This window comes from Sinocyclocheilus rhinocerous, unplaced genomic scaffold (assembly GCF_001515625.1).
Source record: "Sinocyclocheilus rhinocerous isolate Xijiao unplaced genomic scaffold, SAMN03320098_v1.1 scaffold1740, whole genome shotgun sequence".
Classification (NCBI taxonomy): domain Eukaryota; kingdom Metazoa; phylum Chordata; class Actinopteri; order Cypriniformes; family Cyprinidae; genus Sinocyclocheilus; species Sinocyclocheilus rhinocerous.
The window spans coordinates 1,029,247-1,041,438 of NW_015651446.1; the positions used below are offsets into that span (position 1 = coordinate 1,029,247).

The 12,192-nt window shown below is 37.6% G+C and overlaps 1 protein-coding gene across 1 annotated transcript in view; it reads right to left on the reverse strand.

The window, feature by feature from the left end:
• LOC107712781 (dihydropyrimidine dehydrogenase [NADP(+)]-like) overlaps positions 1-12,192 on the reverse strand; it is a 184,713-nt gene that overhangs the window by 112,948 nt on the left and 59,573 nt on the right. Inside the window, exons 7-9 of the mRNA XM_016518117.1 lie at positions 10,446-10,642; positions 9,858-9,939; positions 8,460-8,547 (exon numbers count right to left, since the gene is read on the reverse strand). Of these exons, the coding sequence (XP_016373603.1) occupies positions 8,460-8,547; positions 9,858-9,939; positions 10,446-10,642 (367 nt within the window). The remainder of the gene's footprint in view (positions 1-8,459; positions 8,548-9,857; positions 9,940-10,445; positions 10,643-12,192) is intronic.

The following is a 12,192-nucleotide window of genomic DNA, read 5'->3' on the forward strand; positions in this document are numbered from 1 at the left end:
TATATATATATATATATATATATATATACAGTATATATATATATATATACACATATACATATATCTAATTTATTTAAATTCTGTTCTAACAATACATACATATATACAAATATTTCATTTACTAAAATGCTATATATATATGAGTGTGTAATCTACATAATTTTAGATTACATAACTTCCACTTATATATATACCATGTGTATAACAAATCACATGGATAGGCATCTGAGGTAATAAGGTAGATGAAATCTCACATCCGCAGATACGCATTCCAATTTCTATTTCCTCCCTATGTTGACTTCTTCCTGCCTCTAATGTCTGTTGCATCACTTTCCGAATGTTTAGTGTTATTAACATCATTACACATAATCACACATAATGTAATCTTGGTGGTTTCAGTGGGAGCGATGTTTAGACATCAGCGTCAGGCCTCTGATGCCTCAAAACCCATAATTATCATCCATTCTAAAGAAGCCCGGACAAAGTGAGTTCTGAAAATCTCTCAATCTTCTGTACATCTAAATCTGGACACGCAAGCATGATTTTGTTGCGGTTTAAATGCAGTGAATGCTGCACCTTGTTCAAGGCACGGTGGCGTCTTAATAAGATAAAACTCTTTGGCAGAGATCAGAGCATTTGCGAGAACTGTAACGTGAGAAGTTCACGAGATCCACTGTGACTGAGAAGGAAAGCATAAGACAGTGGTAATGAGGCACTAAGTGATTGAGAGATGGAAGACTGGGGTGTTGCTGTCAGAAACAATCAGCTACATACAGTCAAAGTGATTGCAAGGAAATGCATTACAACATGCATCAACACCTTTGTTTGCTTAATTCAAACAAGCCTTTAGTAAACGCATCCTTTTTACACCCTCATGTGAAAATACAAAAAGCAGAAAATAGAGTTGCTAAGATTTTAACAGCCTCCTGTGGTGTATCATCCAGGTATCCGACAGGACCTCTCCACCCACCGTTCTCGGATTCATCCGCTCTGTCTGGCTTAAAAAGCCAAGGGCAGAGAGGTGAAAGCACACAGCATGATTTAAAAAGTTTAACTTATTATTAATGAAACTGGTCATTAAATCATACAATAATTAGACGCCCACCTCTCCAGAAGTCGTCAATAACACTGCAATTACCACGTTTTTAAAGTTAACCTTCACCAAACAAGCCAGCGTGTGGCCTACGAATAAACGCTAGCTCACCAATAACCAGCCTGTCTTCCTTCGAGCCGTGTTCGCATAGCTGATTCTGTTTGACAGAGCAGCCTTCTGGCTGTCTTCTATATTTCAGCCGGATTTAGTTTTACAACAGGTTTATATGAAAAGCTTTATGTGACGGCAACTGGCAGCATTCAAGTTTTTAAAGTACCCTCCAGTTGCTGTATATCACTGAAAAAGCAACAAGAGGCTGTGTTTCTGATTTTACCACAGTTAAGAAGTGTTTTTAAAACGCAATCAAAAGCACCTTAGTGCAAAGAGTCCCTTAACTGTGGCAAAATCACTGCAATTTGACAAAAACAGCTATGTTCAATAAAAGAAATAAATGTCTTATTAAAAAATCAAATAATTAGTTAAAAAATAAAAATATATATTTATTTTTATTTTTACTACAAAATGCCATATTAAATTAACATTTTATTTTACTATAAATAGACAGATCATATTTATACAGAAGAGGATTAGGGCCAAGTAATAATAAAAAAATTTAACCATCTCGAGATTAAAGTCATTATAATGTGAGATTAAACTCGTTAAATTTCAAGAAAAATGTCGAAATAAAATGTTGAGAATTAAATCATTACATTTCGTGAATAAAGTCGTGTTTCGAGAAAAACTCATACAATTACGAGAAAAAAAGTAATTGTGTTTCGAGAAAAAACTCGTTAAATTTCTAGAAGTCGAAATAAAATGTTGAGAATAAACTCATTAAATTGTGAGAAAAAAAGTCATTGTTTCGATAAAAAACGAATTAAATTTTGAGAAAAAAAAGTCGAAATTAAATGTTGAGAATAAACTCATTAAATTATGAGAATAAAGTCGAAATTAAAGCTTAGAATAAACTCACTCGTGTCATATTTTATCTCGTTGGACAGTGTTAATCAGTGTCTGCAGTGGTGCAGGTTGTAGATAGCGATACTCGTGGAGGAAGCATTTGATGCTGTCGACCAGAGTTCGAATCTGCCTTTTGCCGAACTCTCTTTTTCCTTTTTTCATTACATATTACATCGGATGCTATTTACACCAAGTGAAAGTAGATACTATTTACACTATGTGAAAATAGTGATATATTAAATTTACACTAAGTGACAACAGCAGCATTTTTAGCGATGAGCGATTCTATTTACGCTATGTAAAAGTAGCAGATCTTTGCAATAAGTGTAAATAGTATTTAGATGCTATTTATACTAATAAATTGTGACAGATATTATTTGCACCTCAGTATTGTTGTAGCCTACATTAACAGGATGCAATAATAAATATTAGTAAATGATTTTCTTTATTAAAATGATTAAATAGACGCTGCCTTATTGGTACAACAAAGCCCTCCCTAAAGCCTACCTAAACCTAAACCTACCCAATTAATACATCACTATTAAACACTCGTTAGGCAATTGATTTCTACTTTTCCGATGTGATATGTGATGAAAAAAATAAGAAGAGCGAGTTCGGCAAAAGACGAATTTCGAACTCTGGTAGGCCGCATACACTTCATCCACGAGCATCACTCTCTACGCCCTGCGCCACAGCAGACGCTGATTAACACCGTCCGATGAGATCAGATGAACATGATACGAGTGTGTTTATTCTCAGCATTTTATTTTTACTTTTTTTCTCGAAATTTAACAAGTTTTTTCTCGAAACACAATGACTTTTTTTCTCGTAATTTTATGAGTTTTTCTCAAAACACAATGACTTTATTCTCGAAATGTAATTATTTAATTATCATCATTTTATTTAGACATTTTTTATTTTATTTAAAGGGGTCATATGATGCGATTTCAATTTTTCCTTTCTCTTTGGAGTGTTACAAGCTCTTGGTGCATAAAGAAGATCTGTAAAGTTGCAAAGACTAAAGTCTCAAATCCAAAGAGATATTTTTTATAAAAGTTAAGAGTCAGCCACTCATTCTAACACGCCCCCACATGTCTACATCACAATGTGGGAAGATTTGCATAACACCGCCCAAATGTGCACGCAAAGAAAGAAAGCGTGGTTTCAGGAACAGCAGTAGTGTTAATGCAACACAAAATAATGTTCTTTTTAGCAACATCATATGACCCGTTTAATGAGTTTAATCTCGCATGGATGTTTTTTTTATTTTTATTATTGCTTGGCCCTAATCCTCTTCCGTATATTTAAAATAAATGGTAACACTTTAGTTTAGTGACCAATTCTCACTATTAACTATTAACAAATGCCCTTAAACTGTCTTGTGGTATCTGGCACCAAGACATTAGCAGAAGACCCTTCATGCCATCCAGTTGCAAGGTTGAGCCGCTATGGATTGGACTGGTTGGTCCAGCACATCCCACAGATGGAGATCAGGACAGCACCTTCCTCAAACCATTCATGAACAATGTGTGCAGTGTAGCAGGCCGCAATATCCTACTAAAAAGAGGCCTCTGCCATCAGGGTCTGCAGTGAGGTTTAGGTAGGTAGGCATGTGTCTATATAACATCCACATGAATGGCTGGAAAGAGGGTTTCCCTGCAAAACATTACCCTGAACATCACAGCCCCTCAACCAGTTTGTCATCATCCCACAGTGTATCCTGGTGCCATCACTTCCCCAAGTAAACATGATGTAAAAGACAACAGGTCTCATCAGACCTCGTGTATCCATACTAGGGATTTTCGGCTGTGGACAGGGGTCATTTATGGGCACTCAGAGCAGTCTGCATTTACACAGGTCCATCATTAAAACTGTCGCCACAGACCTTCTACCACTGATGAGCCTTGGAAGCCATACACACTGTCACCAATTTGTGGTTTGTCCCTCCTCGGACCACTCTTGGTAGGTTCTCACAAATGCTGACCAGGAGCATCCCACAAGCCTCGCTATTTCTGAGATGCTCTGACACAGTTGTCTGAACACAACAATTTGACCCTTGTCATTCAGTCACTCAGATTTATATTCCTGTCCATTTCTCCTGCACCAAAACACTGATTACATGAACTGATTGTTCATTTCCCAGAGATGATTATAATGTTTTGGCTCACCAGTTCATTCATATATATATACATATATACATATATACATATATACATACATACACACATACACACACAGACACACACACACACACACATGTATGTATGTATGTATGTATGTATGTATGTATGTGTATATGTATGTATATATGTATATATATATATATATATATATATGCATGCATTTATATAACTTCTTGAGCACCAAATCAAATATTACAATGATTACTGAAGGATCACAATGAAGACTGGAGTAATGGATGCTGAAAATTCAGCTTTGCCATCACAGGAATATAATGCATTTTAAAATATATAAAATTGAGTTATCTTACATTGTAAAAACTTTTCACGATATTACTATATTTTTTTATCAAATAAATGCAGCCTTGGTGAGTATAAGAGGCTTCTTTCAAAAACATTAAAAACCATAATTATGCCAAACTTTTGCCTGCCATTATATATACATATACAGCATGTAAATTAACATGTAAATTTAAATTACCTACACTTATATTCAAATATTGCCAATTCAATCAGATTTAAGAGTCTTTAATACAATTTTAGAGTTTTTGAATAAAATTCGGATATTAATAAAGTTTACTGTATATTTAAATTTCAATATTATACATTTATATATTTGTATATACATATATACTATATATACACAAACTACACATTAAATATGCCCATGCTGAAGGTGTACTGTCACACATTAGACTTGGTGCAAATCACCAGTGATTCTCATTAGGGGATGTCGAACACATAATGTTGAAAGCTTCTAAATGAATTTAATGATATCCTGATGATATTCTGGCATTTCCACCAACTAAAGCTGTCAAGGTGTCATGTCTAATAAACAACATAAAAAACACGGACTTTCAAAATTGTACATAGACTTCCAAAATTGCAGACATGTGCCTCATATCTCTGAGCAGGTACTTGAGTCTCGTTAGTATGAATGTCAGTCAATAATTATAAAAAGCTGCTTTTATGTGTTTGAGGGGTTTGAAAATGCTGTCCTTAATCTATGCGTTTGTGTACTCATGTGTAGCCTAATTAAAACAGGAGTTTAGTGAGCCAAAAATGATGAATACATAAAAATAACCAGTGGTGTAGTTGGTACGAATCAATATTTGTATATTTCTCCATAAACATCAACATCATGGCTTTACAATACAGTTTATGTTTAGTGTTAATTTGTTACAAATAATGTGTGTAATGTTACATTTTTGCAAGACTGTTCTGGAAGCATATCAACTTAACACCTGTCACCTCAATCACCTGATCATCACACAAAATACAAAAGGAAGTTCAGAAAGAACGGGAAACTTTGTGGTATGGCGTGACAAACTGGGTTTTAACAAAAGCTCCAGGGTTTGAGACAGCGCTCTTTGTAAGTAATGTGTCTCCATTTGTCTCCTGCTGCATCACATTTTCTTCAGCAACGATCCCTGGATGAGCTTCTGTGCGGTACTCTCGCAGCCGAGGCCCTTTCACCATGCAAAATCAAAAAATAATACATCACCCGGAGAGCAGAACCCCTCTCGTTAATCTGGGCTAATCTATGGGCATCTTTTGAGAGGAGGGGGCGACACTGGCAGGAGGCCCTTTCTCTGCCGTCCCTGACCTCTTTGACCCTTATGAATTGCATAAAGGTGAAGAAAAAAAAAAGGGTGAAGAGTTAAACTAGATTTTTACATTTTATGAAGAAAACATGCTTGCTGCTACAATGTTAGGGTATTGTGGTCTATAGATATGACTCAGGTACCTTCTTCAACATAAATCTGTGGGATTAATTCATCTGTCCAATCGTCCACCAGCCATAAATCGTAAATTCAATAACTTATAAATGTAATAGTACCCATTTTAAGGTATTTATATATCCGTAGCACAAAAAACTAACTCTTAAGTTTGAGCTATAATTATATTGATGCTCGCCATACTAAAGTTTAGTACATAAAGATGTTACATAACCTCACAGATTATAAATTCCCTCTATATAGGTGTTAATTAACATTGCTGCCAGTGACAACGGAACATTCTGAAAAAAATATGTTTCCATTTTTGTAGCGGCACATATTCAGTGTCAGAATGTGTAATGGATTTAAAAAGAGACTGATTCTTGACATTTTGGGTGGTATTTCAGAAGCATAAACAAATGATGGGTCATTTTTACAGTATAATATTATAACCTCATATTGACTAGCATCCAACGATCACTGCCGCCAACTCGTAGCAACTATTGATTGTGGAGCTTTTAAAAACTTCAAGTATTCTCCAGAAACATCTCATCTCAGTGCTGAGCGTACATCTTTTAATCATGTCATTGCATTTATTGATCGCTACGCCTTTTAATAACATATATACCAACTCTGAGTAATATTTTGTGGTTGGTACTAATATTCCACTGCTTTTAGGGCATTATGGGTACATTATATCATTAATGGACTTACTGTATAGTGTTTCATTCTTGTTGTCATAAAGGTGACAATGAAATCAAAAAGACATCTGGAAAATAAGAGAGAGAGAGAGATCACAGACCCCATCACTCTATGGCAGTTAAGGTGTTAATTGACTCTTTAAAGCCATTGACTCCTGAGCCTATAGCCTAGAAACAATGCTCTTATCTAACTTCCTCAACCTGGCTTCCACTTTGCATATTTTTGCATATTGCCAGGGAGAAATTTGCATGTCAATCATGTGAGTGGATGACATTTAAAAAGACCGTAAAGGACTCGTGAGAAATTAATTGCAAACACTCAGCGCTTTCTCCCACAGTCGAAATTTCTTTACATCCCTTTGTAGAGAAATCCAAAAATGCTCTACGTAAAAGACTAATAATTAGGATGCCAGTATTAAGAGACCAGCATTTCGAAACAATGAATTATACTAATTCTTTTTCTCATTGTGTCGGTACAATAAGGCAGTCACATGGACAGCTTTAGGCAATGTTTGAATTCCTAAGATCAATGCGGGGGCCACAGTTTAATTTATTTCTATATAAATTTATGCTATTCTAGTAATAAGATTATTTTAGTTCAGCAGATATAAGTTTCTTAGGTTAGGAGCCATAATTAGAAATGCTTTACAATGTAAAGTAGAGCCTCTTTGATTAATTTTAATAAGCAACATGGGATTCTAGAACTTATATAGCCAGAAGATATCATCTTCAAGAATACATTTATTTGTTCCTTGGCTTTGGGGAAAAAAAGGAAAGAAAAAATAATAACGATGAGATTGCACACAGCCACACAGTCTGAAAATAAAAAGCAAAGCTCCTCACTGCTAGTGCCAATATGATAATTATTATTTGATTCTAATAGCAAAAGGTCACGTCTTATATCATCTTCTGATACTGATAACAGTCAGTAAACACAATGAGAGAGAAAGGAAAACAGAGAGTTAGAAACAGAAAGAAGAAAGAAAAATAAGAAAGGAAGACACAAACGAAAGGGAACCAAATGAATGAAATGAGGAAAAAGAAGAGGTAAGGAATGTAAGGAAGAAAGAAACATTAGGATGGACAAAACAAATGAAAGAAAAAAGTAGGAATGAAGGACAGAAGGAAGGAAAATAAGGATGAAGAAAATGAAAGGAGGAGAAGGAAAGGGAGAGAAAGAAGGAAATAAAGCAAAGGGAAGAAGAAAAGGATGAAATGAAGGAAGTAAGGGAAGTCAAAAAGGAAAGGAAATATAGCAGGAAGAAATTAAACAAGGGAAGGAAAGAAAGAAAGAAAGAAAGAAAAAGAAGCCAATAAACAAATAAGAGAAGAGAAGGGAAGGGAAGAGAAGAGAAGAGAAGAGAAGAGAAGAGAAGAGAAGAGAAGAGTTGTTCCTATTGTTCGAGCAGGATTCAGTCCTGACACTAGAAGATGCTGAGGAGCATTGAGGGTCAACATGTAATGGCAGTGAATGGCTCAGCTGGAAGAGAACAGGGCAGAGGGATCTGATGAGAAACCAGGGTGTCCTCCACTGAGAAGCAGTGGGCAGGCCGACCATGCACTGTTAGGTTAGCACGACAAAAAAACAGCGGCAGCTCAAGGAGTCGGGCGGAAAATGAGATGTGAATGGGGTTACTGGGGGGAGAAATTGTCAAGTGGATCATCCATAGCCATTAACACAGACAGGGAGCCAGGAAGCTGCCAGTGATTCAGTGAAAAAGAGGCTTTCTCCATCTTTTCAGTGTACATGCTTGTCTGTCCACATAATAGACAACAAGACAATGTGTGAAGATGCATATAAACTGACCGATTCCAAAGAACACAGCTTTGTATCCCTCTTCTTTCAGCGAGAGAAGCGTCATTCCATCTTGGCCGAGTTCTCGGTCACAGACAATCTGAAATAGAGTTCAAACAAGCCATATCAATAGAAGCAAGACCACAGAAATTCTCCATGAAAGACCAGAAGCTCATCTGAAGGCATGTAAAACGGGGTCTGTTTGAGATTGCAGGAGGGCATCTCTGAATTCATCTTGTGGCAGTGGAAAAAACGGTTGGAAAAGTCTCTGTCTGCCGAAAAAAAAACAATGAAGAAAGAAGCAAGAAAACAAACAAGAAAGAAAGAATGAAAGAAAGAAGTTCATTTGAAGGTTTGTAAAATCATGTCTGTTAGAGGTCTCAGGAGGGCGTCTCTGAATCCTTCTTATGTCAGTGGAAAAACATAGGAAAAGCCTCTCTAAAAGAAAGCAAGGAAAGTGAAGGAAAGGAAGTAAAAGAAAAGAAAATGAAAATAAAGAAAAAGAAAAGAAAAGAAAAGAAAAAAAGGACAGCAGAGAGGAAGGAAGGAATGAAAGAAGCCTTGTTTGAGAAGAATGGAAGGAAGGAAGGAAGGAAGGAAGAATGGAAAAGAAAGAAGGATGGATGGTGAGAAGTTTGGACGGAAGAACGAAAGGAAAGAAGGAAGGATGGACAGACTGATGGATGGACGGAAGGAAGGAAGGAAAGAAGCAAACATGTCTGTTCGAGCTTTCATGTTGGCATCTTCAACTCTTTTTTGTGCATATGAGAAAAAAATGTGAAAAAAGTCAAGAAGCCAGTCGCAAAGAAAAGATGAAAGGAAAGACGAAAGGAAAGGACAAGTTAGGAAGGAAGCAAAGAAGGATGAAAAAGAAAAAAACGAAGCTCAGTTGAAGGCCTGTAAAACCGTGTCTGCTTCACAGGAGGGCGTATCTGAGTACTTTTTGTGTCAGCGGAAAAGACGTTGGAAAAGTGTCTGTCCTCCTCCAGAGCCTTACATCCACTCCCACTCTCCCTGAGTCTGTTTATAGGTACTGAGGGAACATGCAAATCTGTCATCTCACCCCCCCTCCCAATCATCCTCAGCTCTTCACGAACTGCGGAAAAAAGCATTTCCTGTGTAAAATGAATCCTGAGCAGGTGTGCCGGATGACGACTATTGATTGCCCTTTCCCGTAGCTGAAGCATTCAGGAAACAAACAGACAGGCAGTGTGCAGCCCCGAGGTGCTCGGCTGCCGCTGTCTGCCACCTCTAATGCAACTTTTAATTGTTCTTAATTAATGCGGCTGACATTTGGACCACTGATCCTCCCTGAGACCTCTCGCCCCTCCCAGCTTTTAAAGAGGCAGGTGGGAGTGCACAGGGGCATGAAGGAGGGGTAGGATAGGGAGGTGTGATGGCTTTCATTACCTTCACTCCCAGGTCTTTCATCAAATCCACCTCAAACTGAACCACATCGTACGGCAAGCGGAATTGCGGGATCTCGGAAGAGCTGAAAATCAAGAGAGGGAAAATGAAATGAGAAGAAAAGGAAGGGGAGTAAGAAGGAGTCCCTTAGAGATGAGAAGTTAAGGGAAGGAAACAGAAAAATTCCACCCTGTGCTAAGGATTGTTCCATCTCTGGAATTCTTTCTTATGTTATAGGTTATTTAGTCTTCAATTGTGCCGGTCTAAATGAGAACACAGCCCCAGAGTCTTGTTTCTAGTACCAGATTTGAGCTGCATTGGATATTCAAGGCCCCCTGTATGCAATTGACATGCTGGTTAAACTAAACATCGGTGGAGATACAACAGCACGTAACTGATAACCTCATCCCAGCTCAGCATTTGAGAGATGAATATTCCCAATTACAGAGACCATTCATTAATTATTCTGACCTTCTACAATGTGCCCCATATTGACTGTGGCTGGCCAGATCAACAATGCCCTTTAGTGGACCATCTTAGATACAGGATGAGACTTCTGAGTAAGAACCATGGGTTAGAGTAATTACAGACCTCAGTCCTCCAATGAACCTCTTCTTCTCGAAAATTGTGATGTCGTCGTACCCCAAGCGGGCCAGGAAAGAGGCGCAGCTGATGCTGGCGGGGCCGCAGCCGATCAGAGCTATTTTAGTGTGATAGCTCTCAGGAATCTGATGTGGAGGCGGGAGATCGGGATTCCGTATCTGAGGAACTCCCATTTGTTTGAACACCTGCAAACACACCAGAAGAAAGGCAATGCATGTTCATAATTGTACCTTCATTGGGAAATTGGAGATAATTTTATGGTTCTGATTGACTGTCACAACCTTCAGAAAACTTGCAAGATTCAAGATGACAAATTTGATGTAAGGACCAGTTCAAACTAGCTAGCATGAATTTCTGCCTGGTTAATGCTGGTTAGTTCAGGTTTGGTGCCAATATAGTTGGTGGAAACCATAAAGTCTAACTGATGAAGCTGGACTATCAGTATAGATATTCTGGTGAAACCAGATATCAATCCATTCACCCATACATCTATCTACCATATATCCATCTATTCATCCACCAATCCATTCATCCATCCATTCACCATTCTGTCATTCTAGCCATCATTCTGATGAAGCTGGTCAAAGATGGTCTTTCTGGTGTAGCTCACTGAACAAGTTTTGCTGGTTAATCTAGTTCTAAAGTCTGGTGGGAATACCAGATCATCAGGACCCCAAGCAGCATGCTAGTGACCAGCTCTGCTGGGAAAAACACCACTCTCACATTCAGAGGCCAAAAGTGATATTGTCTCTATTGAGAAAACACAAGCGTTGAGAGTCTGCCTGGATGCAGAGTCTGACATCCTCCTAATTTGCCTGAGGAGAAAAAAAACATTACACACATGAATATATAAACCATGTGGCAATTTGATTCATCACTTCACTATTAAAAGCCAAAGCAGAAAGCCCACTCAGAGGCGGTAAGACAAAAGCGACACAAAGAACTCATTCAGCTCCTAAGAACAGGACCCAAATGAGAAGACAAAGAAAAAGGAATAGCAGAAACTCATTCATTGTGCCAGAGTTTTTAATGCAGATGAAGACATCAACATAAAGATAGTTAGCAGATACATAAAAAACACAGCAAGTTATCCAAACAGGCATTAATGAGGAGCCTGTGGCGGTATATCCATTACAAGTAGTAAAATAGGAGGGCTGATGCTTTGTCTTTCTAATAAGATTAGCCAGATCCATATGTAAAAGCCTGCATTGTTAATACAATATTATGCCTGAACAGGCAACAATATAGGTGATATTAATATAGTTATTCATGAGTTTCATGGACTGTGAAGACCAAATTGCTATATGACAATGCATTTGTAATAATCCCTGAGAGCAGTTTATAGACTCTTCTATTATTGCGGTTTCAATGAAACAAACAATGCGGCAGTTCAAAGCACAATCTAATCTCTTGACAGATCAGTATGGCTACATTTGAACAATGGACTTCAGACTACACCTGAAAAGCCATGTGGCAGCAGGCCAAACTTCATGGAGGTAAAAGGTACCATACATTAGTCCCACAGACATGCAAACAACCTCCTCTGAACAAGACAGTGGCTGTACTAAATGACATAATGCTCATCAGATCAGCAGAAATTAAGGCAAACTTTACATCAAAACATTATATATACTACCATTGTGCAGCAGCAAGCATCACAACAAAAAAAATAACCTCAAGTTTGATCTAGGAAAATGTATTCAAATGTATAGGGCCCCATTCCTATATTTTGCCT